This window comes from Mchenga conophoros, linkage group LG7, assembly GCF_057382185.1.
Source record: "Mchenga conophoros isolate Kocher_MC1m ecotype Shallow Benthic linkage group LG7, M_conophoros_male_GT1.1, whole genome shotgun sequence".
NCBI classification, from domain to species: Eukaryota; Metazoa; Chordata; class Actinopteri; order Cichliformes; family Cichlidae; genus Mchenga; species Mchenga conophoros.
In genome coordinates this window covers 52,298,093-52,325,475 of record NC_140532.1, presented here as the reverse complement: position 1 = coordinate 52,325,475, position 27,383 = coordinate 52,298,093, and the positions used below count along the sequence as shown (strand labels likewise).

General features: G+C 41.0%; 2 protein-coding genes across 13 annotated transcripts in view; one reads left to right on the top strand and one right to left on the bottom strand.

Moving 5' to 3' along the window:
* The window catches only part of ttll11 (tubulin tyrosine ligase-like family, member 11), a 30,145-nt gene extending 18,252 nt beyond the window's left edge, over window positions 1–11,893 (top strand). The window contains exons 8-10 of one of the 4 annotated variants that reach the window (XM_085280066.1): window positions 6,480–6,725; window positions 8,031–8,137; window positions 10,405–11,893. In XM_085280066.1, the coding sequence (XP_085136192.1) occupies window positions 6,480–6,725; window positions 8,031–8,137; window positions 10,405–10,715 (664 nt within the window). In that variant the 3' untranslated portion in view covers window positions 10,716–11,893. The other 3 variants (XM_085280067.1, XM_085280068.1, XM_085280069.1) reach the window with 3 other exon arrangements.
* Window positions 11,894–15,291: 3,398 nt separating this feature from the next.
* LOC146571092 (disabled homolog 2-interacting protein-like) overlaps window positions 15,292–27,383 on the bottom strand; it is a 171,431-nt gene continuing 159,339 nt past the window's right edge. For all 9 annotated transcript variants that reach the window (XM_085280058.1, XM_085280057.1, XM_085280061.1 and 6 more), the window contains 3 exons: window positions 21,505–21,707; window positions 21,314–21,401; window positions 15,292–19,579 (listed from right to left, as the gene is read on the bottom strand). In XM_085280058.1, coding sequence (XP_085136184.1) covers window positions 19,412–19,579; window positions 21,314–21,401; window positions 21,505–21,707 — 459 coding nt within the window. In that variant the 3' untranslated portion in view covers window positions 15,292–19,411. The remainder of the gene's footprint in view (window positions 19,580–21,313; window positions 21,402–21,504; window positions 21,708–27,383) is intronic.

Below are 27,383 nucleotides of genomic sequence, written 5' to 3'. Positions count from 1 at the left end.
ATGTGATTTGCCTATTTTAAATTTAATCTTAGATTCCCATGCATTGCTCTATTTTTGTTATTTTTAGAGTACTCTTGAGCAATAGTTCTCCAGGCTTTTTGAAGATCTTGCAAAGTTTTTCTTTGGACTTTGGCTGCTTCATCACTCATTTTCAGTCGAGTCTTTGTACCTGACCAGCTCCGAAGGAATGCTTTTTTTACTCTATCTCTTTTTTTTGTTAGGTCACTGAACACTAATTTATGAAACATTTAAGTATAAAAAGCACCAACAAGGTGATTTCCAAAGAGCTATCAGCTAATAATGCGGCATATCTCAGCATGGTGTTCAGTGTGTCCTTAAAGAATTTGAGGAAACTGGAAAAGTGAAGGACAAAAGAAGTTGGGGGAATAAAAGACTATCTGCAGAAGATGAGCAGTATCTGAAAGTCATGTCCTTGGCTGAGGTTACGCCAAATTAGATGAGAACTGGACTGAAAATCAGTGGCAACAGATCTAATGGAGTTATGAATCCACTTCATCCCTTAGTGCAGCAATGATCCCAAATATACTGTGAGTGCAGTAAAAGCATACCTGGATACAAAAATAATGAAATGGAGCACTATTGTAGCAGTGTGGGATATTCCTGAAGACTAAAAGAAAAGAGAAGAAAATTTGCCTAAGAGAGTTTGGCCTGTGCTCAAGAGTAAAGGTGGTCATACCAAATATTGATTAATATTGTTAGAATTGTGCTGTTTTTGCCTTATATGCTGTATTTCCACTTCAGTAAAGTGCTGCACATACTTCCCATTTTCCTAGCAAAGAAAAGAGAGGGGTGGGTCAAGACTTTTGCACATTATTGCTTGTTTTATATTGGCTCAGAACCCTTAGAACTTCACATAATAGTATGTGCATGCAGCTGGGTACCAGTAACAAAGTTGTAAGTAAATTATTAAGTACATCTCAGAAAAGATATCTCAAATCAGCACCAAAGAAAACGTAATAAAATGATCCTGATATTTTATTTAAGCACGTGATTATTTTAACAGCAGTTATCCAACCATGGTGCATAATTAAAAGGAAGCAAGAAGATTCAGAGTATCTTTAAGTTACGTTGTGATTACAGGGAATTGTTCTGTCAGCTGTGCAAATGGTGACAAAGTCTTGTGGTTGAAGAGAGTAATGGTAAGCATGTCCCAACTAGCCATTGCTAATGTTTATTAAATTAGCCGTTAGATTGGCTCAGCGCCGAAAAATGTAATCATCAGCCAACAACACAGCTGCAAAAACGGAACTCTTTAATCATTCAGCTCCACACAGTGCGATTGCTGTGATTTAAACAAACTAAACAAACACATTAAATGGCAGTATGTCTGTGTAGGTTCTCAGTCATCCAGGTCATGGTAGTCTAAGAAGCTTGGAAAGAAAAGCGACTGAACTTCTTTACATTTCTTGAAGATGTTTCAGCTCTCATCCGAGACGCTTCTAAGACCAAATGGTGGAAAGTCCCACGTATTTAAGCCCTAGTGGAAGTTGTCCCTTACTAGGAGTCCCAGGCTTCTACCTTTCTACCTTTAAAACCCACCACCAGCCAAATGGCTGGTAGGCTTTTAGCTAGGCTTTAGCTTCAGCCAAGTGGAAGCTAAATTGGCTAGTCATTCATATGTAAATTAGGTTGTTAGCTGGGAATTCTGGAGGGAGGGGAGTGGGGGTGTGTGGATGAGGGGGTGGGGGAGCTGCTAAAAGCTGTGAACTTCCTTTTGTGTTTCATCTTGATGCATTCTCAATCATCCAGGGAAATAAATCTCCAAAAGTCACCAACTTGGAGTGTTTCAGTTTGCCATCTTAGGGAGAAATCAACACACATGGGTGTAGGTCCTTTGTTGCTGAGATTTATTGATAAAAACAGTACAAAAAACCAACCATTTGTACACATATTTACAAATAATAATAAAAAGTGAGTGAGTACATTTCAACATTTTCAGCAATCACTCACAATCCTGGCACTGCCATGGTATCTGTAGTCTGCATTTACCACATGTGTATCTGTAGCAGTGAACACATCGCACAGTGGCATGATTGTTCTTGCATTTGTGTTTGACCTGACACATGGCTCTTTTTCCAGGACTAGGTGTGAAGCAACTGTTCTTTTCTTGCCTTCTTCTCAGCTACATGAGAGTGAGCCAACTCTCTTGCAAGCTCCACCACATTTACATATGAATGACTAGCCAATCCACTAGTGGATTGAGGAATTTCCCTGCAAATCTTGTTGACTGTGCCGAGGATGGTGGTTTTCAGTCTAAGAAGTTTTTGCGCAAGTGAAAGCGATGTGAAAAAATTGTCCGTGGTAACATTTCTGCCCTTGTCTAGGAATGGTTCCATCAGCCTCATTACTACATTTTCAGAAAGTCTCTCCCCAGTGGGACGATTGGGGTCCTTGCCAAGATATGGGAAGACATTGCAAATGTACTTGGATTTTAGGTCGCAAGCCACCCAAAACTTGATCCCAAACTTGTCAGGTTTACTTGCAATATACTGCAGGAAACAGCACCGAGTCTTTGATGGGAAAAGCTGTTCATCAACGGTGATATGTAGACCAGGGTTGTAGCACGTGATGCAGTTGGTGACCAATGATCCCCACACACTGGAAATTGCAGCGAACTTATCAGTCTTTGCTCGATTTGCTCCATTGTGGCATCAATCAGACCACTGGTATAATGTTGAAATGTACTCACTCACTTTTTATTATTATTTGTAAATATGTGTACAAATGGTTGGTTTTTTGTACTGTTTTTATCAATAAATCTCAGCAACAAAGGACCTACACCCATGTGTGTTGATTTCTCCCTAAGACGGCAAACTGAAACACTCCAAGTTGGTGACTTTTGGAGATTTATTTCCCTGGATGATTGAGAATGCATCAAGATGAAACACAAAAGGAAGTTCACAGCTTTTAGCAGCTCCCCCACCCCCTCATCCACACACCCCCACTCCCCTCCCTCCAGAATTCCCAGCTAACAACCTAATATACATATGAATGACTAGCCAATTTAGCTTCCACTTGGCTGAAGCTAAAGCTTAGCTAAAAGCCATTTGGCTGCTCTCCGGGTTTTAAAGGTAGAAAAAGCCAAATGGCAGTCCGTGGTGATGTAAGTGTTTAAGGCAGACGTTGACTCACTATTGATCATGAACCAAGCTGTGACAAAGGGTGTGGGTCATTATCTGCAGAGGTTTCGGTTGAAACTGCTGTGACCTTGTCTCACCCTATCATGTGACCTATTGAGATCAACTGACGCAAGATGTGGATTGTAGGTGGCAGACGGTTGGTGTCTCGAGCTACTCGAGTGGACAGATGTGGAACTAAACAGTTAGTCAGTGTAACAGGAGAAAGTCCTGCTAAAGTAAAATGCATTGAACGGGTCAAATCTGATCTATGACTGTACACTGACTATGCAGGTGCTCCAGTATCCGATAATACTTATTCCAGTGCTTTTGCCAGAACCCAGTTAAACTGTTATTTATGATGCTGGATAAAAAGTCTAAAGCGGCATTAGGAGTAATATACTTATGGACATTAAGAACTAGGAATTAATCATGGTTTGGCTGGTATTTTGTAGTTTTTGAAGTCACAGTTACTCAAAATTAAAAATCTCAGGGATCTAGTGGATTATAGGTTTGTTAGAGAAATCCTTTCTGCTTCATACAGATTTGGTGTTTTAGCAGAGGGAACTCGCTCTCTTTCTCTTTTTCTAAAATTCTGCAGAATTTGAGATTTATTAACAAGCAGTCTTTCTGGAGCACAAACATTGTTATGGCAGGTTAAGTAATCTGTTTACTGCACAGATGGTCTGCCAATAAGAAAATACGTGCATTGTGTTTGCTGACAGCTGGTCTGCAGTGGGATGGATGAGATCCAGTCAGTCAGAACACAGAGTTCAGACTGAATTCAGCCAAGTATGAATTTTACTGGTTTAAAATGAAGTGAAATGACGGGGGGAGCTGACCAGGCACACGCGCTAAAGAGCAGCAGCTGAGTTAAAAAAATACCCCAAAAGCTGTGTTGCTGTTTAAATGATCGAGGCAGGCTTATAGAAGAGAGATAAAGCAAATATGAAATGGCAGAATAGTTGGCGGTGGAGGGAGGAGGGGGGGTAAATGGCATTTTGGAGAGAAGGGCGAGGAGATAAATGAGGAATTCTAAGAAGAACTGGGTGATGCTATCAGTGACTCTCAGACATGCACTTCTCTCCCCCAGCTCATTAATCCTATGTATGATGTCTCTGAGAGTGATTTATGAGCCATTATGAAAGGTGAGTGCAGCGAGAACAAAAAAAAAAAAAAAAGTGAGATCTGTGGCCATACCTAAAATAGCAGGCGAGGCACATTATTAGAAAAGCATCATCTGCATAAAAGGAAAGAAAGATTGAGGGAAGTTAATTGTGTTTAAAGTTGAGGCTTTTTCTCCAGCTTTCCTACTGGGAACACCTCGGACACACACACACACACACACACACACACACACACACACACACACACACACACACACATCAAGATAAAAAAGGTTCCCATTGTCAGTTAATGACAACAAATTGGGTACATACGCTTTGCCTTCTGTGTGTCTTTTTTTAAAAACCTCCCATTCTTCACCTTTTCTCCTTCACCACCCATCAGCTTTTCTCTCCCTCTGCAGGAATGTTTGTAGACATTCGCCTCACTGTCTGTCTGCTTGTCAGCTTCTGTTGAAGACGTGTCCGTTTTTAGCAGAGCCTGTCCTGTCTAAATAGATGTGGGTGGCGTCCTGGCTTCGAGGGATGATTGATTCTATTAAACATTCAGCAGCGCTCGCTCAGTGCCATTCACACTGCTTACTAATTCATGGAGAACGAAGCGGCCTCATAAAAAGTCGGCGGTGTTCTTATCCCCTTGAGTGTTGCCTTTTGTTGTATGCGTTTCTTGATGCACATGTGCACGATTGCAGTTGTGCTTTTAGCCCCTGCTGCAAACTCGCACAGGTGTTCTTTACTTATTCTGGCTTTTAGTTAAGTTTCTTTTATAGGGGTGTTTTAAGGTCGCAGCACTTCATGTTCCAAAAAGGAATGATGAAGGTATAATTTGTTCTGACCTGCCAGGTGAGAGGAGGGAGGTTGTCAGTCAAGCACAGTGTGTACACACCCAAAAAAGCTCCCAAGGACAGAAACGCACAATCCTTGCAGTTTACGTTAATTCCCTGTAAAAGGCATCCTGTCCCTCAGGAATATTACAGTGGGATAGCTGGTAGAAGGGACAGAGTGACAGTAAAATGGAGAAAACATGACATGACGGATTTTGAATTTGCAGCATGGTAACTAAGCATAGCTGACTTTTTTTCTCTCCCTAAGGATTATCTTTATAACAGAGAATTAAAAAAATAGTACTATTATCCATCACAGTTTTCCATTTATCTAATATTCATATATTCATTGTTTCGTCTGACAAGCAGAAGGATGTGAGATTTTAAAGTAGACGGATTAGTCTTGGTGTCACTTGTTTTCTGAAAAAAGGCAGCTTTGTTTTCATCTGATAAAATATTGTGCACCTTGAACGTGCATTAGCAGTGGAAAAAACTCATGTTCAGGATTCTGCTCTTTTGAAGTTTTGACCATTAATGGACCATTTTTCCACAGTGTGTCTTTTTCCTGTCTCCCCCCCTCACCCCTAACCGGACGTGGCAGATGGCAGCTCCTCCCTGAGCCTGCTTCTGCCAGAGGTTTCTTCCTGTTAAGTTTTTCCTTCCCACTGTCACCAACTGCTTGTTCATAGTGGGTGTTTTGATTGCTGGTGTTTTCTCTGTAGAGTCTTTACCTTCCAATATACAGACCTTCGAGGGGACTGTTGTTGTGGTTTGGCGCTGTATAAATAAAATTGAATTGCAGCTTAATTACCGGTGTTATAAAGCAACATGCAGGCTATTCAGGCTGTTTTTAGTCTGTATGTTGATAACAAGGTGGTACTGCATTGCTTGCATGGAAGCACTTCAGTACACTGTTTTCTGATCCAGCTTTTGTGTAACAGGAGGTCGATGGACTGAATCAAAGGTTCACAGACTTCTTTTGGTCACTTTAAGTAAACTGGTATGAGTGCTTTTATGTTGGTCTGCTTAATTCAAAGCATCATAAATGAACTTCTAAAAGCACAGCTCGTCCATCACCTAAGGTTGAAATTGAGTTGATGTTTTTACTGAGTAATAGAGAACAGTGTATAGCCCGGTGGAGGATGAGTCTCATGTTGCTTCTATCAAACGACCAATCCTGTCTGGACCATTTAACTTATTTGCTTTTCCAAATTTAGTGACAAGTATCAACTTTTTCGTCAATATGAAATCAACCTTTTCGTTTTGAATCTCTTTCTTGTATCTGCACCTTGTTGGTTTAATGTTCACCAAGCTTGAAAATGAATCCGTTCATTAATTTAAATTAAAGCTGTTTTGCTTTTCTTTGTTTTTTTCCTGTTACTCTACACCAACAGTCCCCAACAGAGGGCCGGTGGGTTTGAACAAGGAGAAGAGATTCCCATGGAAGAAGAAACACAAGAGAAGAGCCAAGATGAAACGGGAACTTTGCCTTCGCTGTGTCTGAAGCAGGTCTACCCAAAGTACTCCAAGCAGTTCAACTACCTGCGGCTAGTGGAGCGAATCGCAGCTCTCTTCATACGCTTCCTTGGTGTGAAGGGCAACATGCGCCTTGGCCCCACTGCCTTTCGGACCTTCATCAGGTAGGTACTATTATTTATTACTACCACCAAGGAGGTTATGTTTTTGGCGGTGTTCTTTCTGATCCTCATGAAGCTTTGTAGGGGTGTACAGCGGGCACCTCTTACAATCCATTAAAATGTGTCTTAAATCCACCAACGTCTTCAAAGTCAACTTAATGATTTATTGGTAGAAAATTGACACAAGGCCTTATAACTTATGATTCTTACAAGCGTGGTGTGTATTGTCAAGCTATATAAAGTACAGAATAAAGATTTAAATTAATATGTGACATTTAACCTCTGACCTCTCCTTCAAAATCAATAGAGTGATCGATCTGAAGGTCAGAGTGATAATAATGCTATATAGAGCTATTTAAAACTGTTTCTCACTGCCATTGTTTGCATTGACAGCATATAGGCATGTAGGGAATGATGGATGGTTGAATCTAAATATCATGTTTCTTTGGACTTCTGACCTCTTTAAGGTCAAATAAGGCAAAGTTTCAAAAATCGCTTTCATCTTTAAAACTATGCTTACAGTCCTGCTGCCTCTGTTTGCATTGGTAATACACAGGAAGTGATACGGGTATATGGGGATTCTGATATCACAATCTAAATACCTTTTTACATTTGACCTCTGACCTCGCTTTTACATTACATATCTGCCTTGTGGTTAAGTTGACCCCAAAATTTGTTCTGTCTTTAAAGAAAGGATTGTCTAGAGAATGAGCTGCTGAAGGTTAACACACTCAGTGCTTATTGTTATAAAAGTACATGTGTTTCTTTATACATAACTGCCCATGTAAGCTGTATGTAAATAAAGTCACATACAGTGATTCAGCAGTGTTGGAACGTGGGCAACAAATGACTGAAGAGTTGTGTGGTGCTAACAAAAGAACCTGGTGGAACATCTCCCAACTAAAGAGGTTAATAAGTGACATGAAGAGAGAATCCCAGAGAGGCGAGTCATGCAGGAGGAAAGATGCCAAAGGGGGTTCACCGTTCTGTGGAAAACTGCTTTAGGGTAAATCTTGCACAATTCATGCTTCTCAACATAAAACTGCAAATCTGGAATTTCGATGATATGCTTTACATAATATAAATATATATATATAAATAAATTTGAGATCAATATTTTTCCATATCTAAGGAGCAAGGCTGGAATCTAACATTCAGTGGTTGTGGTCTTTGAATCTCCCTTCATTTATTTAAAGGAAGCATGAATGTTGAATGCTTTCTACAGGTTTCAGAGCAACCACACGATGTGTTTGTAAGCTAAGAATTGCATTATGGAGCTTATTTTAGATTTCCTGTAATGTTTTTCAGGACTTGTAAACTAAGTGGCAGCAACTTCACAATGGCTTCAGTGGACATCCTCTACATAGACATCACACGCCGCTGGTCAGGCGCGACGCCCGACTCCAGAGAAGCAGGTAACGCCATACTCACAAACGCACAATAAATTATCACAAAGGGAAAAAATATGTGGAGGACAGAGAGCACGGGTGTCCTCGAGACTCGGCGCAAATACTGTGCTTGGAGATAATTGCTTGTCATTCTTTGTCAGATTTCCTCTGACACTGTAATTGAAATGAGCAAAGATCACACTGTGACAATGGAGAAGACTACCCGACATGAATTATTCAGACGTTGCACCTTCCGAGGAATGTTTGCGAGGCGGAGCGGATGGATGGAGATCACATGGACGAGCATGGAGGGGCCTGTACGGAGGAGATTGTGGACTGAATTTAGAATAAGCTCATACGTATTCAGGAAGGCTGGAGTCAGCGTCTGTTATTGTGTGTGTGTGGGTGCACTGGAGGACTTGTAAGGGACCAAGAACTGGGATAAAACTTAGAATTCACAAATATATCTATTCCAGTTAGACTTGGGATATGCGACAAATTAAAAAAATTACATCTAAATGTTTTCTTGCACTATGGATCTCTTCGATTTCTAGGTGGAGAACAGAGAAAGTAGAAAAATCTGTAAAACCTAAAATTCAAGTGAGAGTCTTCAGAGATGGAGGTTGGACTTTCCTCTCGTCTCATTAAATCATTTAACTGAGTTATGCTTTAGAAAATGATGCCAGCCTCTTCAAGGGTACAACAAACATTTCTTATGTGTTATGATTACATATATAAGTTGTTCTACTCAACCTACAAACTACTGTAAAATATCCACTTTCAAGGTTTAGATGATATCGTTCAAATCTAAGAGAATGATATTCAGACGTTGTATTGCATTACTGTTAATACACTTTGTTCACCCTGTTAATGTTAATGATCGTAGAGATGTCCCAACACTTACTGTAAATCCTTACAAGTACAAAACTGTGGAAGTATAAATGTGGCAATGGTGTCATCCTCTTGCATAGGCTATGCCATAGATTCACCGTAGAAACGTAATTCAGGCGTGAGGCCTCACTGGCTGGTGACCCCTGGCAGCCTCCAGTTGCTAAAATGTGTATTACATGATTGGTTAGCAGGTGGTTGCTAGGGGTTTACACCAGGTTAAATTGGTCTCTAAGGGAGTGCTATAGTAGCTAGCAGATTGCCTCTGTTGCCCATAGTTTGCATGGAAGATGCTGACTTGCCTGCAGAACCTCAGCATTTTCTCTCTGAGCTGCAGTGAAACTTGAAAGAAGTGCAGCAGAAACTGGAAATGAAGAATCTGTGCCTTCAAAGTAAAAGTTGTCCCTTTGTTGCGTCAACACTTTTCAAAAGGTGCAGGTTTCACTTTTAAGGCGAACAATCTCTGTTTCAAGTTTATTTCCCACTTTTCATAGCTTTGCTACCGCTTGGCAAGTAGTAGTAGTCTTTGCAGACCACATTGGGGTCTTTAACACAAACCCAGGGCGACCATGGCAACCTGCCAGCGAGCAAAGCAACTACAAGCCTTTATGCCTTTTCAACCAGCCTCACACTAACACCTCCCAGCAACCTTCCAGCAAACACTCACCAGGTCAGGGAATACACTTTTACCTAGAGATTGGTGGTTGCTAGGGGGTCGGCAACCAGTCTCCAGGCCTGTAAGACTATAAAATGTCATTGGAGCAAACGCTGAATACTCTAACCTTCATAACGATAAGACCATTGTAGGACTGTTACATTACACAATGAGTCAACCATTTTTTTTTAAAGAACTGTGACTGTGACAGCAAACATTTCAACATTCATTAACTGTGGGCCGAAGGTCTCGACTGAAAAAGTGAAAAGTGAAAGTTGTGTAAAATTATAATTCTATCTGGCTTAAACAGAAGCACAGACCTCGGTCAAAGCCCCGCTCTCTGTTCTAATGTGCAATCAAACGCCTTGTTAACAACCCAGCTTGATATTTTTTGTCAGAACAGTTTGGATCATTAGAAGCTTCTTCATCTGCCCATGTGTTCCACTTCGCTGGCAGGTCTTTACATAACAGCCAAGGTAATTAGGGCCCTTTAGAGGTGGTGACAGGTAGATTTTGTTACCTTTGGACAAATCCAGACTAGCTTTCCTCAGTTCTTTCCCATCTTTTTGCTAAGCTAATCTAACTCACAGCGGTTTCATAGTTGCTGAACAAAAAAATGCTTTGATCTTCATAAAGCTGCTAAGGTTCTTTAGGGAAATGTCAAGCTCTTCTTTGTGTTAGAATTGCTAGTTTATCACCTAGTAGCAGTATGAAATTACTGACTTAATGAACCTGGCCTTCTGCTTCACAGGGATGGGCTTGCAGGCGTTCGTCGAAGCCTTTTTCTACTTGGCAGCTCGCAGGTTCAAATCCCTGGCACTGAGGGAGCAGGTAGTGTCACTGCTGGAGCTGTGCGAGTCTCAGCTCGGGCCTCAGTCGGGCGTCGAGGAGAGGCGCTCTCTGAGCTGCAGCAGGGCGCTGCCGCGAACCGTCAAAACTCAGGCGCCGTGCCTCGCTAACCCTCAGCTCAGCTCTCCGGCTCCCCTCCGAAGGGCGGCCAGCCAGGACTACCGGCATCAAAGATTCAAGCCACGCTCGCTCAGAGCAAATGTGGAGAACTGATGAGAGGGAACTAGTCATCCAACCCCCCCCCAAACACTGCCTTTAGCATTCTCCACAGGAGCAGAGGAGTTAGGTGTCCACCCCTCCTCTGCAGCCCCAGAGAAGGACGAGCCGATGCCCTGCTGGCTGACTCGCAGGAGCACTGTTCTCTTACTGATTGCTTTTTCTTCAGAGGAGGAAGATGCCCGCAGGGGGTTGTTGGAATGGAAATGGAAGAAGATATAAGGAGGTCGGTGCATTTCCTCCCATCCTCCCGGTAGGATCATATATGAAGAACACGATCCGGTCAGGAGGAGGAAATGGCTGCTTTTAATTGACTTACTGATTCTAGAAGGCAGCTATATGCCTCCCTTTCACATTTGTCTGGTAACCCTTATGGTAAAACAAACTTTCTTTTCAGGGATAACATTAGACGCTCCACACATCACACATAAAATAAGGAAAAGGGAGAATCCTCAGTGTATTATGTTCTTGAATTTGCACAGCAAATATTTCAGCTATATTACTTTTGCACAGAAATGGACGTGACTGGGCATTTGTGCGCTCACTGTTTGAACTTGTGTGTGTGCGCGTGTGTGGTCACCGCTGTATTTATTTGCATTTAGCTTAGCGGCGAAAGCCTGTTGACAGTGAGCGGCTCAGCTGTGCGCCTTCCACGAGCCCATTAGCGACGAGTTAAGTGAATAAGTATTCAAAGGGAAAAAGGGCCGCGCGGCCACTTATCCTCTTTCAGTTCAAGCAGCTATTCCAGTCAGGCAGCCGCAAGACCTCCAGCCATTATGTTCTTTACAATGTAGCCACACAACTGCCATTGGACGTAGATGTCTAGAAATAATTGCATGGCGAAAATGTTTCACAGATTCTTAAATGAGATTTGGTTAGAAAACCGAATGCCTCATAATTCCAGAGTAACATGGCAGCTGCTGCTGGAAGGTCGCTTGTCTTTTTCTTTTATGCTAAAATTACTAAACCAATGAAAGAAGTGCAGTGTGGCAGCTTGTGGAAAACAGACTGAACTAAATATTTAAGAGATTTCTGCTACACATACTGTAGGGCTAACTTATTTACTGTATTCATGATGTGAAGTAGATGTATGAGTTATTAAACACTGGCACATAACATGAATGACATGTATTGATAACACTATCAAACGAAATAAACACATTTTGCTCTTTGAACTGGAGATGTGTGGGTTCGTGCGGCCGTGATAACGACCTGATATTAATGTACGACTCGTGTGTGCGCTATTGTTATAGCACCTATGAGCGAATTCACCTGTGAGCTCATTAAAGGGCACCATTTGTCGCACATAATGGCACCGGGGTTGGCACTCTGAGTTGTTTACGCCGCCGTCTTCAACGAGGCTGATGGATGAATTTAAAAACGGCTCGCTTTTTACTCGCCTTAAGACGGCAGATCTGTTTCGCAGCACAGCCATCTGCCAATGTTTCCCCGACCTTCTGTTGCAGAGGCTGCCAGTGCCAGCTGATGCTGCAGCTCCGCCATCTTTAGTCATCACGGTTCTTTTGTCGCTGCTGCTAATAACCAGCGGTGCTCCGAAGCGCTTGCTCATGACCCCAGTTGGTGTGTGTAAAAGCACAGATTGGAAGAGTGTCACTACAATTATATCTTTAAATTCAAGTTCATCACTCTGTGCTTGCTTTGTTAGTTGTTGTTCTGTGTTAAGACCAGCCTGTGGGTTTCTCGTTTATAAAATGAAAAGGCTCGTCACATACAGTACCGTGCAAAAATCTTGTGGCACCCCTCATTTTTTTTTATATTTTGCTAGACAAATTGAGAATCGATGCAGGGTATTATTCAAATGTTCAAATATAAATGGAAGTAATGGTATATGAAACACAAATAATCACACAACTTCAGCCTTTTCTCCATTTCCTTTCCTTAACACCAGATGCATCAATTGGAGCTTTGTTTGTTTGTTGTTTTTTTAAGGTTAGCTACTTCTTTTACTTCTTTTTGTCTTGTACTTCCTCAAGTTTTTAATGACACAGTGCACACCATGCTGGAAAATGCCACATTTTCAGCTAATAGCTCTTTGGGAATCACTTTGTTGGTGAAACAGTACTATTTTAAGTCTGTCAAACTGTATTATCTTTGGCAATTTTCAGTATGTTGCGCTAATTAGCTAGGAAATCCCAACCATTAGCATAGGGTATGGTTAGGTTGCCAGATGATTGTGAGGAACACAGAAAGACACCAGTTTAGCTCAATGTGCATGTCTTTGGACTGTGGCAAAGAGCCAGGTATCTGGAGAGAACCCCACAGACACAGGGAGAACTCCACACAGAAAAGCCCCAGCTGGTTGCTGGATTCAGGATCTTCCACGAGCTCCTAGCTGTGATTTTCAAAATTAAAGTTATTATGAATACAGAAAAATCTGGGCAGATTTTGATCCACTGTGCAATATCCAGGAAGTGTCTGTTTTTGTTTTTTTTTTGATGAAGCATTTTAGTTAGATCAAAACTGGATTGAAGGGGAAATGATGTATGCACTCCGCATTGGACGGGAAACCATCTCATCTGAAGCAGGTGACTGTGTTTTTTCAACTTTTGGTATCTTTGAATCCTGAATCTGACCACTGGGCACCGGTAAGGCTAGTCATTAGTAGATGGACCGATCCGATATTACCTATCGGTATCGGTCCGATACTGACCCAAATTACTGGATCGGATATCGGCGAGAAATAAAAAATGTAATCCGATCCATTAAATATCAATAAAGGACCTCACAAAACTTGCTACACAGCGTAACTCGGCTCATAACTGTAGCACGTGATAGAGCAGCTGTGTGTATTTGTAGCCTTGCTACCAAACCAGCATTTCATCTCAGAGAAAGTGATCCCAGAGAGAAGTAAAGTAAGTGTATAACATTATCTCTGAATGTCTGTAAAGCATTCCCATGTTAAGCTTAACAATAGACATGTGGAGCGACTGCCTCTTCTCTCTCCCTCCCTCTCCTGCTGCTACTTCAATAGTGAAACTGATCAATGATCAGCTGATCGGCTTTTCTGTCGGAGTCTGTCTCTCTTCTTTGTTTTTGGCCCATTTTGCACCAGAAAGAGGAAACCAGCGGCTGAACAACAGCAGCACGTTTAAGCTTGATCAGCTGTTGTTAGAATTTATTTAATATTACTTTCTACACCAGGATCATTTTCTACGTAGCTGACGGCTGGTAACTGTGCAGGGGCGGATCGAGCAAAGTTTAGCCAGGGGGGCCGATGGGGCATGAACTGGGAAAAGGGGACACAAAGACATACTTTTCTTTCTTATTCTCATTTAAAATGTCTAGCTTTTAATAAATAATTATCTGACTCTTACACCCAAAGTTTTAATCTGATGTATAGAAGTCCATTACTGTATATAGTAACTGTTAAGTCTAATATACCCTAGTAAGCTATAGTACTTTTTCCTTTGTGAAAGTACCATCTGTGAATTCTGCAATTCTGTTGAAGAAAGATGTTGAATCTATTTAATTATTCTTGAAAAATAAGTTATTTCTGTACATTTTTCCCCCCTGCATCAAATTAAATTTGATTAGATCGATTAAGCATCATGAGGTGGAGGGTGGGGGGTGGTTCCCTATTTTTTTTTTTGCTGGGAGTTTGCAACCCTATTAGTTAGGTTGCTTAATATTTCTGCTAAGTACTCTTTAAAATACCAGAATAGGGAGGATGGTGCAGGTTTAGTTTATTAGATTGATCAGTGTTGCTGAACTATGACATATTTTGGACACAGTGTATTTTTTACATACAGGTATAACAGAATAGCTTTAGTGTTGTTATTTATTTAAACTTGGGTATAAACTTATACAAAATGCAGCAAGATATTAAAAAAACGTTTTGATTAAAAAAAACACTATATCGGATTCATATCGGTATCGGACATAAAAAAAAGTGGTATCGTGCCATCTCTAGTTATTAGTAGTAATAATGCTTTTTTTTGTAGTTTAGAGTTTTTAGAAGCCTGACATGCTAAACATGTGCCTTTGCTGCAGGGAGACACTTGTTCCACTTGGGCAAAGAAATAAGTGAGCTTCACAGAGAACAAGAAGGCCTTTCCTGTAAAACACACCAGTTCGTGTGGCTGGCTGTTACAAATAAACCTAATACAATTTGAATATTTTCAAAGTACATTTCTATTTTCTTTCTGTTGCACTTAGAACAGTTATGAGGTTTTTTTTAAAAATATAATTTTAAGCTCACTTTACAGGAATTTCAACAAAATTGCTACAAGCTTCAGGCCTGTTTTAATTTTTTACCCGATGTGGGGAATGACAATCAGGCAGTATGTAGGTCAGACTTGCTGAGCGAAACAGACACTACTTAAACTGTACTTCCACAAAAAAAAGCTGCCTTTGCCTTTGGACCCTGCTACTGAGCATATGTTCTCTCTAGCTGTTTGTCATCTATCACAGCCTGCCTGAGTATTTAATGAACACGTGATTCATCTGTTACACTGTCAAACTAAGCTCCATTTATTCTATCAGAGAAGCAGAATAAGTGTGATGGATACCAGCACGTGTGAGGCGATGAGACAAAAGACAGAAAGGCACACGATTTTAAAATAGCTAAATAAAACTTTAATAGGTCTAGTTGCAAATGTACATAAATTGCACAGCCACATTTTGTCAACACAAACTCCTCTGTACATTATTGTTTTGTCACTGTCGTCAAAGGAAGCAGAATCCAGCAAATACTTTATACTTTCAACATACTTACAAAAGTATTTTCTACAAGATAATAGAAAACATACAACATCTCTTACTTTATTTATAGCTTTATATTTCAATTCATCTTTAGTCGGATTGGCTGAACTGTGTGTGAAGAGAGACCTCATGGTTTCCTGATTTATAAAAGTAGACCATAAAAAAAACAAAACAACAACAACAAAAAACCAACACAAAACAAAACTGAAACATGAGGAGTCGAATTATAAACCAAAAACTGCAATGCCTCTTCTACTTGTATCTGTTTAAGAAGTACTGGTGGGATAAATGTGGCAAGGTTGTATCAGTGTAACTATTGTAAACTTCAAAGTGAGACTATGTGACTTTCATAGTTTAACAGCTACAGGTAAACTGCTAAAATACGTTTGTTTGTTTTTTTGCTAAAAAGCATGAGCTATTTCTTAATTCAGAATAGCTAATGCTATTAAGCTAGTTACTGGTACATATCTTACTAGTTGCTAAAATGCTAAGCTACATACTATATTTTTTTAACACCAAAATTCCAAATAATTTGGTCAAATAACAAATATCCCTCAACTTCATGGTGATTTAGTGCCAGTGCAAAGCTACTGATCAGTACGGTACCTTTTTTGTAAAACTGACCTGCAAACATTAGCTAATTGTAATCTTGTGTGTTATATCTTTTATATATGCTAATGCCCAAACCTATGAAAGAAAAACTGTATCAAAGTTATTCTTAGTTACTCTATAAAATCTGCCTTAATGACATATTATCAAATTTATTTTTTTCCCTTTAATGGGCTCCATGTAAAGTAATTAGCCAAATAGTAGAGTTTTAAACAGTCGAGCATTTAGCAGAAATGCTAAGCTATCGAGCGCAACAGTGTCGCCCATGATTTTAATGGCTCTGGTTCCAGAAGTGAATTCCCATTCATTTTCTCCAGTGATGTTTCAGGAAATCCTTATATGAAGAGTTTTAAGCCTTGAACCAAGCCATATAACTGTAAAAAGATGATGTGGCTCAAAAAACACTGTAAAAGACTGACTGTACATAGTTACTTTTAAGAGTGAAAGAACTCCCAAATCTCAGCTTCCCCATCAAAGAGCTTTTAAAAAAAAAAAAAAAAAAAAAAAACAACTAAAACAAAACAACTAAAAAACAATTTGATCCTTCTTCCTTCCTTGATGGATAATACTTATTGGGTTATGATATATCTCATAATCAAAATCTCTGAGGAGAATATGAATGAGATTCTTACTTCCAGAACCCCACTGTTGACCTCTGTACTAACAGTAACACCAGTGCACCACAGTCTGAAAACAGACTCACTAATGTGCCTTTAACCGTAAAATGTGCCAAAAAATTTGCTAATGGTACCAAACAGTCAGCAAATGCTACCAATGAAAACAGTACGCAGCGTATTTATTGCTATCTAAATTGAAGAGCTGTTTCTACTTGTCAAAGTGACACAGTCTGACTTTCACCTATGCAGATATTTCTACAGGCGGTTAGACGTCGGGTGAGATGTGAAAAGTCGTGTGAACTCATCAGTCTGAGGCAATTTGTTCTGGTTCAGAGAAGGAGGGGTCACATCGTTGAGAATCTCATACAAAATGTTGTGAATTCGCCATATCATAAAAATCCCTTACTTCAATTTTAAACTTTGCCACATTTTTAATCACCTGAAAAAACAACAACCAAAAAAAAAAAAAAGCTAATTACAAACATCAACCACTGAACGTAAAAGTGCATAGAGCTAGACTGATGAGAAATACAGGATTGTGCTTTTGAATCTCGAGACTGGACTCGACTTGGCCTGTAACCAATGAAGAAGTACATCCCAAGAGTCAAACTCCGACTTATTTTTTTTTTTTTGGCTAGCAATAACACACTCTAAATACAAAAGAAACCAACAACTTTAAACAGAGAACACTGAAAGGTTAAATTTGATTGTATAGTTCTACCCAATGAGGACAGATGACTTGACTGAGCTGTTTCATATTTACAGTATCCATAATGGTACAGCAGAGTCTGAGCACAAGATACATTTACAAAAAGCTCTGTTAACATTAGGTAAAAATAGTGTGAGCATTTTATTTACACTATCCCAGGCTGCCCAGCCTTTTAATACACTCAGTTACACATCATATATTCACGTCATGTCTGAAAAAAGCCTCTCGTCATCATCATCATCACCATCATCATCGTTCAGCTAGCAATCAGAGAAAACAAATGGTGACGCTACTATTGGCTATAGAGCAAGGATGAAGCATGCGCGGCCTCACGCTTGATGTATAGTTTGTTACAGAGTGAGAAAAACAGCTACAAAAATATCCAAAATACAGAGATGGTTGGGATGGATGGAGGGATTAAAAGGACCAAACCCTGTGTTAAGACCAACTGTGAGTTAGCATCTTCACATTCAGAAGAACAAGATAAAGAAAGGTGGGAGTAAGAGGGGGGAGAAGGAAAAAAAAAAAAAAGCGAGACAACGATGATGTCACTGGGATCACAGTTTGGATGCAGCATACTTCATAACCACGGACAAATAAAGCATCGAGAGCGCAAAAAATGTCAGGACTGGGGGTGTAGGGGGCGCGCCTTGTAACGGCTCATCAGTCCAGTGTATAGTATGAGCGAGCGCGTTTAAGCGCATCTCTCAATAGCTCTTGTGCAACTAGAGAAAATCAGAAAAAGACCACGCACAGAACTCGTGATTGATAATCTTTGCCTTCAAGAGCAGCGATGAGCACCGGGTGAGACCAGATCGCTCCCGTCTCTCGCGCCGTATGTAAAGGGTTACGCGTCGTGGGATTACTCTGAAGGACGACCGAGGTGCTCGCGACTGCTCGGCAGCGTGGCCTCCCTCTCTCCAGGGCTCCAAAGCAAGCTACACGCGACAGTCTTTCCATCGGAAGAGAAGAAAAATAAAACTCGGAAATAAAGGGCTGCTTTTATATTTGAGATTATCAAATATAGGTATATGTGTGTATAATCTATAGAAGGAAAAAAAACTGCATACATCTATTTAAAATTTCATGAATATAGTATCACATAGAATTCATTTAGTTAAGTGTTTATAATACATCTGTAACACGTTTGTTTCTTTACAAATCCACAGTATGAGTTGTGCCAGTATAACTTTTTTTTTTTTGTTTGTTTTTTTGCAGAAAAAAAGCTGCTGGGGAGATGTGGGAGAAAGTCGAGGTGTGTTCCTTACTTAAGGCCTTTCATGTACCAATAGCTGTTCGCAAAGTGCACTACGTAGGGAAAGGAGGGGGGTGGGGAGGGGGTTGGTCAGGGGATGCTCAGGAACACACACTCGGCAGCGGAAAGGGAAACGTAGATTGTTTTGGATTAAAAATATCAATTTTCTTTTAATAAGCTCTTATTTGGTTCTTTAAAATAAAGCACTAGTAATCCTCTCGAGAAACTAAAGTGATAATCCTCAGTACGTGCTGTTGGTTTTGAAGTGGATCCACCTGGTCATCAAGAAGGACGAGAAGAAGAACGAGAGAGGAGGGTTGCGAGGGTGACCGTGTCTGGCGGTCGTCACTGTGTTTGGGTATATAGTGGTTCGTCCCAGGCTTTGACAGCGGCGTGAATTGTCCCAGCAAACTACGTGCGTCCATTGGCAAACAGCTTCGAGTTCTATATATACACACAAGCTCCGCCCCACCTCCTCTGGCCATCACCCTCATAAATGAAGGCCGTCTGGTGATCTGTCCGTCAGCGTTGAAGTTCTGCCTTTTCTGGCTGGCCCCTCAAAAGAGTGGCGCCCTCACTCCTACACTGTCTCCAACAAAACAAAACAAAAGAAAAAAAGGAAACGTCTGGCTTATAAAACAGACTCACGCACGCACACGCCTGCAGTCTCGCAGTCTTTCAAACAGACATGCATCCACGTATGCACGTAGACATCCACGCGCTGAACAGCTGTACACGCTCGGGCGGTCAACTCTCGCTCGGGGCAGACGCCGGGTCTTTCTTAGCAGTTGCTGCTGTTCCTAAATTCTCCGTTTTCCGTGATCTGCAGTTTGGTGGGGTTGGTGGGGGAGATGCCGTTGCGCGTCTGCATGTTGTAGCGCTCCTTCAGCTGGCTGAGAGCGCTCATCAGACGGGCGTTGGCAGCATCCAGTGATGCTATGCGCTTCTCCTGTGAATGCACATGAACACAGTAAGACCCGGGAAAAAATTCCAATATTACAGCTTCCTCATCAGTTGGAGGAGAAACGTGACGTTCTTATTCGTCCCCATCCTAACCTGCTGATATCTGCTCTACAACCAAGCTTTGTTAATGTCATGAGCTTGTTTTAAATGAGCGGTAAAGTGAAGCTGACACTGATGTGCAAACAAACTGCAAACTAACTGTCATGTTTATATTTTATTAAGGTTTAGGGTTAGATTGACATGGGTGTGGCTGCTTTGAGTGACAGCTACGTGCTAACTAGGCTGCTAACTGTCTGCGTAGGCTTCCCATCTGGATCGAGGCGCTTTATATTTTAAGGTAAAGACTCCAAAATAACAGAAAATCCCAACAATCAGGTTACACCCTGTGAGAATGCATTTGGCAACAGTTGGAAGGAAAAACTCCCTTTTAACAGGAAGAAACCTCTGACAGACCCAGGCTTGGGGAGGGGCAGCCGTCTGTGGCGACCAGTTGGGGCTGAGGGGAGGAAGACTGGCTATAAAGACCAAGACTGTCATTCAGTTTTAGTAGAAATTTTTTAGTTTGGTTTTTTGTATGCTATTAAGCATTTATTAGCATGTGTTTGTGTTGTGAAGCTGAAGACTATGGATGCAGCTTGCTAACTAAACTAGCATTGACTAACACCCTCGTCTATAAATATGGTGGTCTTTGGCTCCAAAAGACCAACCTGCCAGCAGCCAAATACGCTAATGCTGCTAGAGGCTTTAAAACACAAATCCACAAACCAGTGGGTAGAATCACTGTGATTATGTCCATCTTTTACATACAGTCTTTTGTTGTAAATGGCTAATTACAAACACGCCCCGTTCACGAGGCCTGACTGATCTCCTGTGGTGAAGTTTTAAGTGTACTCTGTGTAGTTTAACGCAGATAAAAAACTGCATTTTAAAAAATACATCAACTTCCTGTCCCGGTCCACTAAAGCAGTCTTCACTCCCCGTCTTTGCAATGACCTTTTTTATTTGCCTTCTATCTGCGCTTGTGTACCGAGGCTGACAATTCATTGCCTTACTGCAGCGCACGTGTTTGTAGATGCAAACTCTCATTACTGTGTGTGTGACAGAGATTATTTGCCAATGCATGTTTGCGTCTGTGTAAACATCAGTTGCATTTCTTTGTCAAAGACGCTGTGAAACACCTAAGCTACAAAGATGCAGATTTGCTCTTAATTGTGTGCTGGTGTTTGCACTTACAGCTCTAACACACACACAAGCAGGACGGTTTAATCCTTTTATACAGCCGGTAAAATTCATACCTGCACAATCATTCTCTGGTGACAGTTACAAACCCAACGACAAACATTCAAAATTCCTTAAAAATGCTCAAAAAGAACAGTTTTTCTTTTAAGTTAGATTTTCATGCAATTTTACACAAATATGAACCACTGTGGATTATAGAGGTGCTACATGCTGACAGACAACCAGATAAGACACTTTTGTTTTATAAGGAGGAGTGGGAGGGAGCTGAGAAATTCTGCTCAGCCATCCAAGCTTGTCAATGCCACAGCTAGACAGCTATGAATTAAACATCTCTTTGTATTTCAGTGACCCTTTGTTTCCTCATGTAGGAGAAGCAAGTGACAGCACATACAAATTTAAAACGCGCAGATGAAAAGTATCCACAAAGCCATACGCAGCCCGCGGTGGGGTCGCTACGGTGGGGTCGCTACGGTGGACTGACCTGTGCGTCGATGATCTTCTGTTTAGAGTCTACCACCGCCTGCATGTCAGAATGATCCTTCTTCAGCTCCTCCTCCACCGACATTAACCTGGGAAGATAAACAAAGACAGGGCAGAGTTAGAGGGGCTGTGAAACGCTGCATCCCAAAATACATCTCAGCAAATCTGCCTCTTCTTCCTCTTTTCCCCTGCCTGCTGATGATGCTCTTCATCTGGAGGTCTTTGTCGTCCTGCTGTCTGCGCAAGCGCTCCTCTGACTCCTCCAGCCGGGCCTGGTACTCCATCAGCACCTTCTGGGCCTGCTCGTCCTGACCCTTCAGACGGGCCTCGTACTCCTCCAGCTTCTGCACCGACGCCCGCAGTTTCTCCTGCAGCACCGCGATCTCCTGCTGGTACTGAACAGAGAAGCGGAGCGTTGAGGACACTCTCATCATCGCGTTTTGTTATCAACGTTATCATCAGCCCTAGCAGCGGGGTCCCCTTCTTCATTACCACGAGACGAGAACAAAAAACGGCAATCTCTCAATCAGACCTGGGACTGTGCTGCTTTGTGTTTGAGATGGAGTATAATTTTGGTCTAGAGGGAATTACTGTGGGACATTTTATATGGAATGTCATGATAGCACATTGAAAAACACTGACTGACATCACGGTGCATTTGAGGAGCCCAGTTAAGCTTTTATTGCCCCCCAAAATACTAAGTGGTGTTAGAAGGTTTCCAAAGGCAGCCTCTGTTCTGGATCTGAAACCAATGACCTACTGAGACATGTAACTGGCAAAAAGAAAGAAAAATCAAAGCAAGAGAGAAGGGAGGAAAAAGGGAATTTTGAATAAAGAGGAGGTGATAAGAAAAGGATGCAACCAGTGAAGCAGAGACTTCTCTTCAGCAAGTAGACTGCATATAAAAGACAGATGTAGCCACCATGACATCATATAGCTCTGAAACTTTTTCATAAAATTAACAGTGGGCTGTAAGCCCGTTTTCCCATACACTTATTTTTAAAATCAGACATGCTCAAAGTGGGATTCGCCCCCTGCTGGCGATTAGAAAGATTGCAGTTTTAAGGCTTATATTGGCTTTAAGACTCAGCAGCTATGGCCATCTTTAATACACAGCCTATGCGTCAGAGAAAAGGAAACAAGTAGAGGAATCAAACATTTTTTGATGTCTAAACAGTCTAAAGCTGGGATGGGCAACATTTTTGGCAACCTGCTAGTGACTAATTCTTGGACTTGCATCCAGTCGTTTTTGCCTAATGATTGCCGGTTGCCAAGGCAGTCACCAACCAGTCTTTAAGCCTGTGCGCTTAAAACATCAAAGATCACACATTGAGAAACCAACTACAAACACGACCTAAACCTGTGGACAGAACCTCCGACATTGCCATTCCTCAAGCCTCACTGCTAATTTATAATAATATAATTTTATTTATATTATGCCGTATCACAACAATAGTCGCCTTGTTCATATTATAAGGAAAGGCCCTACAATAATAAAGAGAAACCCCTCAATCAGATGAACCCCTATGTGCAAGCACAATCAGATCCAATTACAAAGCGAGGACTTCGCTCACTCTGTACCCGTTCACTCTTATTTACCCATGTCACACTACTGCTTTCCATGGGGATATTTTCCCCATCAGCCCTCTTGTTCCCAGCAGTACGAGTGACCTCCATAGATTCATCGGCTGCTCTACCCTTTTTCCACTTCTCTCTCCATCTCTGATATCCCAGATGTTCTTGTCACTAGATCCCCTGAGAACAAATGACATCTGCTGTATCTGAAGTTCCTTTGTTCTGTCCTCGGTCCCTGCACTGGTCTGCTTCAAATGCAGCAAACATCGACCCAATGTTTTCCTTATGCTGTCTTCTTACCGGCGTTCTCGCTTTCCATCGAACCCAAAGAAAATCAAGCAGCTGTAGCAGCTGTCAAACCTTTTCTGCTATCCACAGAAAAAAAAGAAAAAAATCACCTCCTTTCATCATCCTCTTCTCTCTCTGTATGTGTCGAAAGGGTTAGAACATTTGTTCAAGCAGCTATTTTGACACGTAATGTTTTGTTTTTGAATATTTATCGCCATGAAGATTTTACTAAAATATAACCCTGTGCCTTTGCAACGCAAAGCGCCGCTAAATATTGATGTATTTCAGCCAAAGACACAAAGAAGATCTGACTTATTTCAGTCATACTGTCTCCCTTTGCAGATGTGCATCTGATATTCAAGCAGGCTAAAAAAAATTAACACATATGAATATTGATAACACAGACCAGAAGAAGAGAGAGCTCGGGAAACAAAGGCGATCTGGACAGATGCATCTGTGCAAGTGTTGTCCTGATGTTACGCCTGATGGCATTCCTGGGTTATATTTCTATTATTGCTGACATCCGTGTAGCTCTCACAGGACAGTTAAGTCAAAATAGAAGCCCAACGGAAAACACTGGAAGGAGGTTTGTTCAATTTTGTGGTTTTTAGACTAACCAGCATAGTTAAAAACCAAGAGTCTGTTTTTGTAGGAGGTTTCTTCCTGTTAAAAGGGAGTTTTTCCTTCCCACTGTCGCCAAGTGCTTGCTCATAGAGGGTCATCTGATTGTTGGGGTCCTCTCTGTATCTTTATCTTGCAATATAAAGTGGCATGAGGTGACTGTTGTTGTAATTTGGAGCTATATAAATAAATCTGAATTGAACTGAATTTAGTATAATTAATGCAGCCCTGAAAAAAAATACATACTATAAATATTTTCAGTCCCTGAGTCAAAACGTTGCATCATTTCTTCCAGCAACTTTGAGCCCCCGTACTTTCTTAGGCAAGACCAGTTTTACAGTACTGTGTAAAGGTCTCAGGTCCTGTGTCAGGTCTTTGCTGGGTTTTTTCACCCTATTTCTTAAGGAGTTTCAGATACTGTATATCTGCTAGTAGATAGTTTTTAGGCCTTGTCCTCCACATCCAGTTAGCTCATTTTTTTAGGAACATATTGCACACCGTGTCGTTATATGATCAGGTTTGGGCTAGTGGGAATCACTGTGTTGGTGCAAAAAAATTCCATTTGTATCGTCTTTGGCATTTCATGTAGATTAAACTGAAGAAATTGGAACAAAATGATGTGTTTTTGCAACAGGCTGCGTATTTATGCTTGAATGAGTCATAGGTCAGTTTGGAAGCAAAATATAAACAAGTGACGGATGCCTCAAGACTTCTGCACGCGACTGTATAGAGATTCTCGGATGACTCTGCCATTGTGGGCTGTATCAGGGATGGACAGGAGGAGTACAGGAGTGTGGTGGACAGCTTTGTCGAGTGGTATGAGCTAAATCACCTACAACTTAACATCACAAAGACAAAAGAACTGATTATGGACTTTAGGAAGCAGGCTCCTCCTCCTAACCCTGTCACCATAAGAGGGGCTGATGTGGAGATCGTTGAGGACTACCGGTACCTGGAGGTACGCTTGGACTGTAAACTATCACTCGGTGTTGGAGAGCGTCGTGTTCTTTGCAGCTGTGTGCTGGGGAAGTGGGGTGAAGACAGCTGATGCCAACAGGCTGAACAAACTGATTAAAAAGGCTGGTTCTGTCCTGGGTGTCAGACTTGAGAACCTGGAAGTGGTGTCTGAAAGGAGAATGCTAAAAAAGCTTCTTTCTATCATGGACAACCCCTCCCACCCCATGCATGCCCCCATGGTGGACCATCGGAGCAAACGCAGCCAAAGCCTCATTGCCCCGAAATGCAGAACTGACCGCCACAGTAAATCCTTTGTACCAGTGGCAATAAGACTGTATAACTCTTCCTCACTCTGTAGGTGATTTTCCTGAGACTATTACCAATGTTATTCTGTTCCCTTTCAGACTGTGCACCACTAGCACTTTATATAGCCTCTGTAGGAATTATATCTCACTTATCTTAACTGCACTACTGTATAGCTCTGTGTAAATAATCATTCTGTACATACGATAATTTTTAACCCTACAACTGTTTACAACTTGCACAGTTCCCATTTCTGTATAGCTGTATATCTCAGATTTCTGTAAAGTTATTTATTTCATATTCTGTATAGTTTTTCATATTTATATCCTGTTCATAGCCTGTACATAGCTTGTACTCACTACAGCCTGTACATACTTATAGTTATAGAATATTCACAACATACTTCATACCGTGTACATTATAACATACCATAATAGACCCATTTCTGTAATATACTCACATATCTATATTATTGCTAATATATATTGTAATATATCTATATCACTAAAGCACTTCTGGATGGATGCAAACTGCATTTCGTTGCCCTGTACCTGTGCATGTGCAATGACAATAAAGTTGAATTCTAATTCTAATTCTAATTCAATATTACCCAACAGTACCTTATTGAATATTTGTTTCATCCCCCATCATATGCTGCTACTCCCTTTATTCTATTGCACAATACTTTGGCACTTTGTAGAATCGCCTGCACTGACAGTTAAGTTATTTATTCACCAGGATATAGTTATATATATTACTTCGTTAGAGTTATTTGATACTATGTCTTGCACTATCCTACTGTATATTACTGTATACTACTATTCTTACTGTATATATTGTATATCTTATTCATCTGTTCCTCTGTCTCTCCTGCTGCTTTGAGCATGTACATGACAAAAGAATTTCCCTCGGGATAAATAAAGTTATTCTTATTCTTATAGCATGTGAAACTTTAAATCTACATTTTTCGACCAAGCTGATGTTCTAACCTACTTTTCCTTCTGTGTCAAAATCATTTTCAGGTGCTGGGGGGAGTGAGCATTGAGTGATCCTAACAGGAGAGATTCATTAATCAAATTGATTAGATACTCACACTACTAACTAGATTGCCAGGATACCGTTGACACAAATTAAATTAACCATCGAGAACAAAATGAGCACAAAATGTAAACGTATCTGTTATATTGAAACACACACTGTGCAGGTAGTCAGCAAACGCTCTATTTAAGTAAAAATACACGTAGCATTTATTTTTTACATGGGTCTATTATGTCCGTATAGTGAAGACTGTATAGACCATTAGCTGCAGGAGCGTCTAAGCCACTCTCGAACGATTCCTGTCTTGTTAGCGGCTCTGCTATTTTAAGGTGGCTGTGGCTTTCTTTGTTAACACTGAAGTTATTGCCTTCTTTGGTCGCTCTCCCTGCCGGGGCTGCTGGCTTCCATAACGCACGAGCTACGCCGGAATGACAGGTTTGTATTCATCATGGATTTACAAAAAAATACATAAAGAAAAAGAAAAAAGAAGAAGGGTGGGTGGGACATGCGACAAGCCAACCAAAGAATGGAAGCTGAGAGTGAACGGCTGTAAAGGTAGCTCAGCAGAGAAGCAGCGAACGTAGGCAGAGGAAGCAGCAAAAAGCCTCTTTATGTCCCCGTCTCTCACACCGATGCAAGCACACACAAGCTGCAAGACGTCTGTGTGGATGCTGCATGTGGATACACACACATGCACACGGACACACCTGGTTTGGACAATAAATTCTGTGTTAAACATAGCCAGAAAGGATTAAGGGGACATTTTTTTGGTTTTTTCTGGAGGTGAAGGGAGATTTTAACTCTCACACACACTTCATTTCTAGTTATTTTCAAAGTTTAGCTTTTTAAATGTGACAGAACTGCATAATAATATATACTCTAATATTCACAGCTTTTCGGATTTTACTAAAAAGCCTAACGCATTCATCAAGAAAATGAGATTAATGAAGCCGCTGCTGTCAGCACTGGAGCTTGTTGATATTCTTGCCTGCTATATTTAGCTTCACAATTATTTGCTCATGATAACTACCTCCTGCTGTAGCTATGATTTTCCCGCAGCTGCATAAATGTCCAAAAACATCGCAGATAAACAGCTGGACTATCACCAAAAAGTCAGTTTTTTTCAATTGTATTATTTTGCACAAAATGAAGCCATTTCCCTTACTTTTATGTTGGAAATATGCACACTGTGGCTTTTTGCTGTGACAATTTGGCTCAGAGACAAGGGCAAAGTTTAAATAAGAAAATAAAATCCCCAAAATAAAGAAAAAAAATCGTGAGGTAATTGA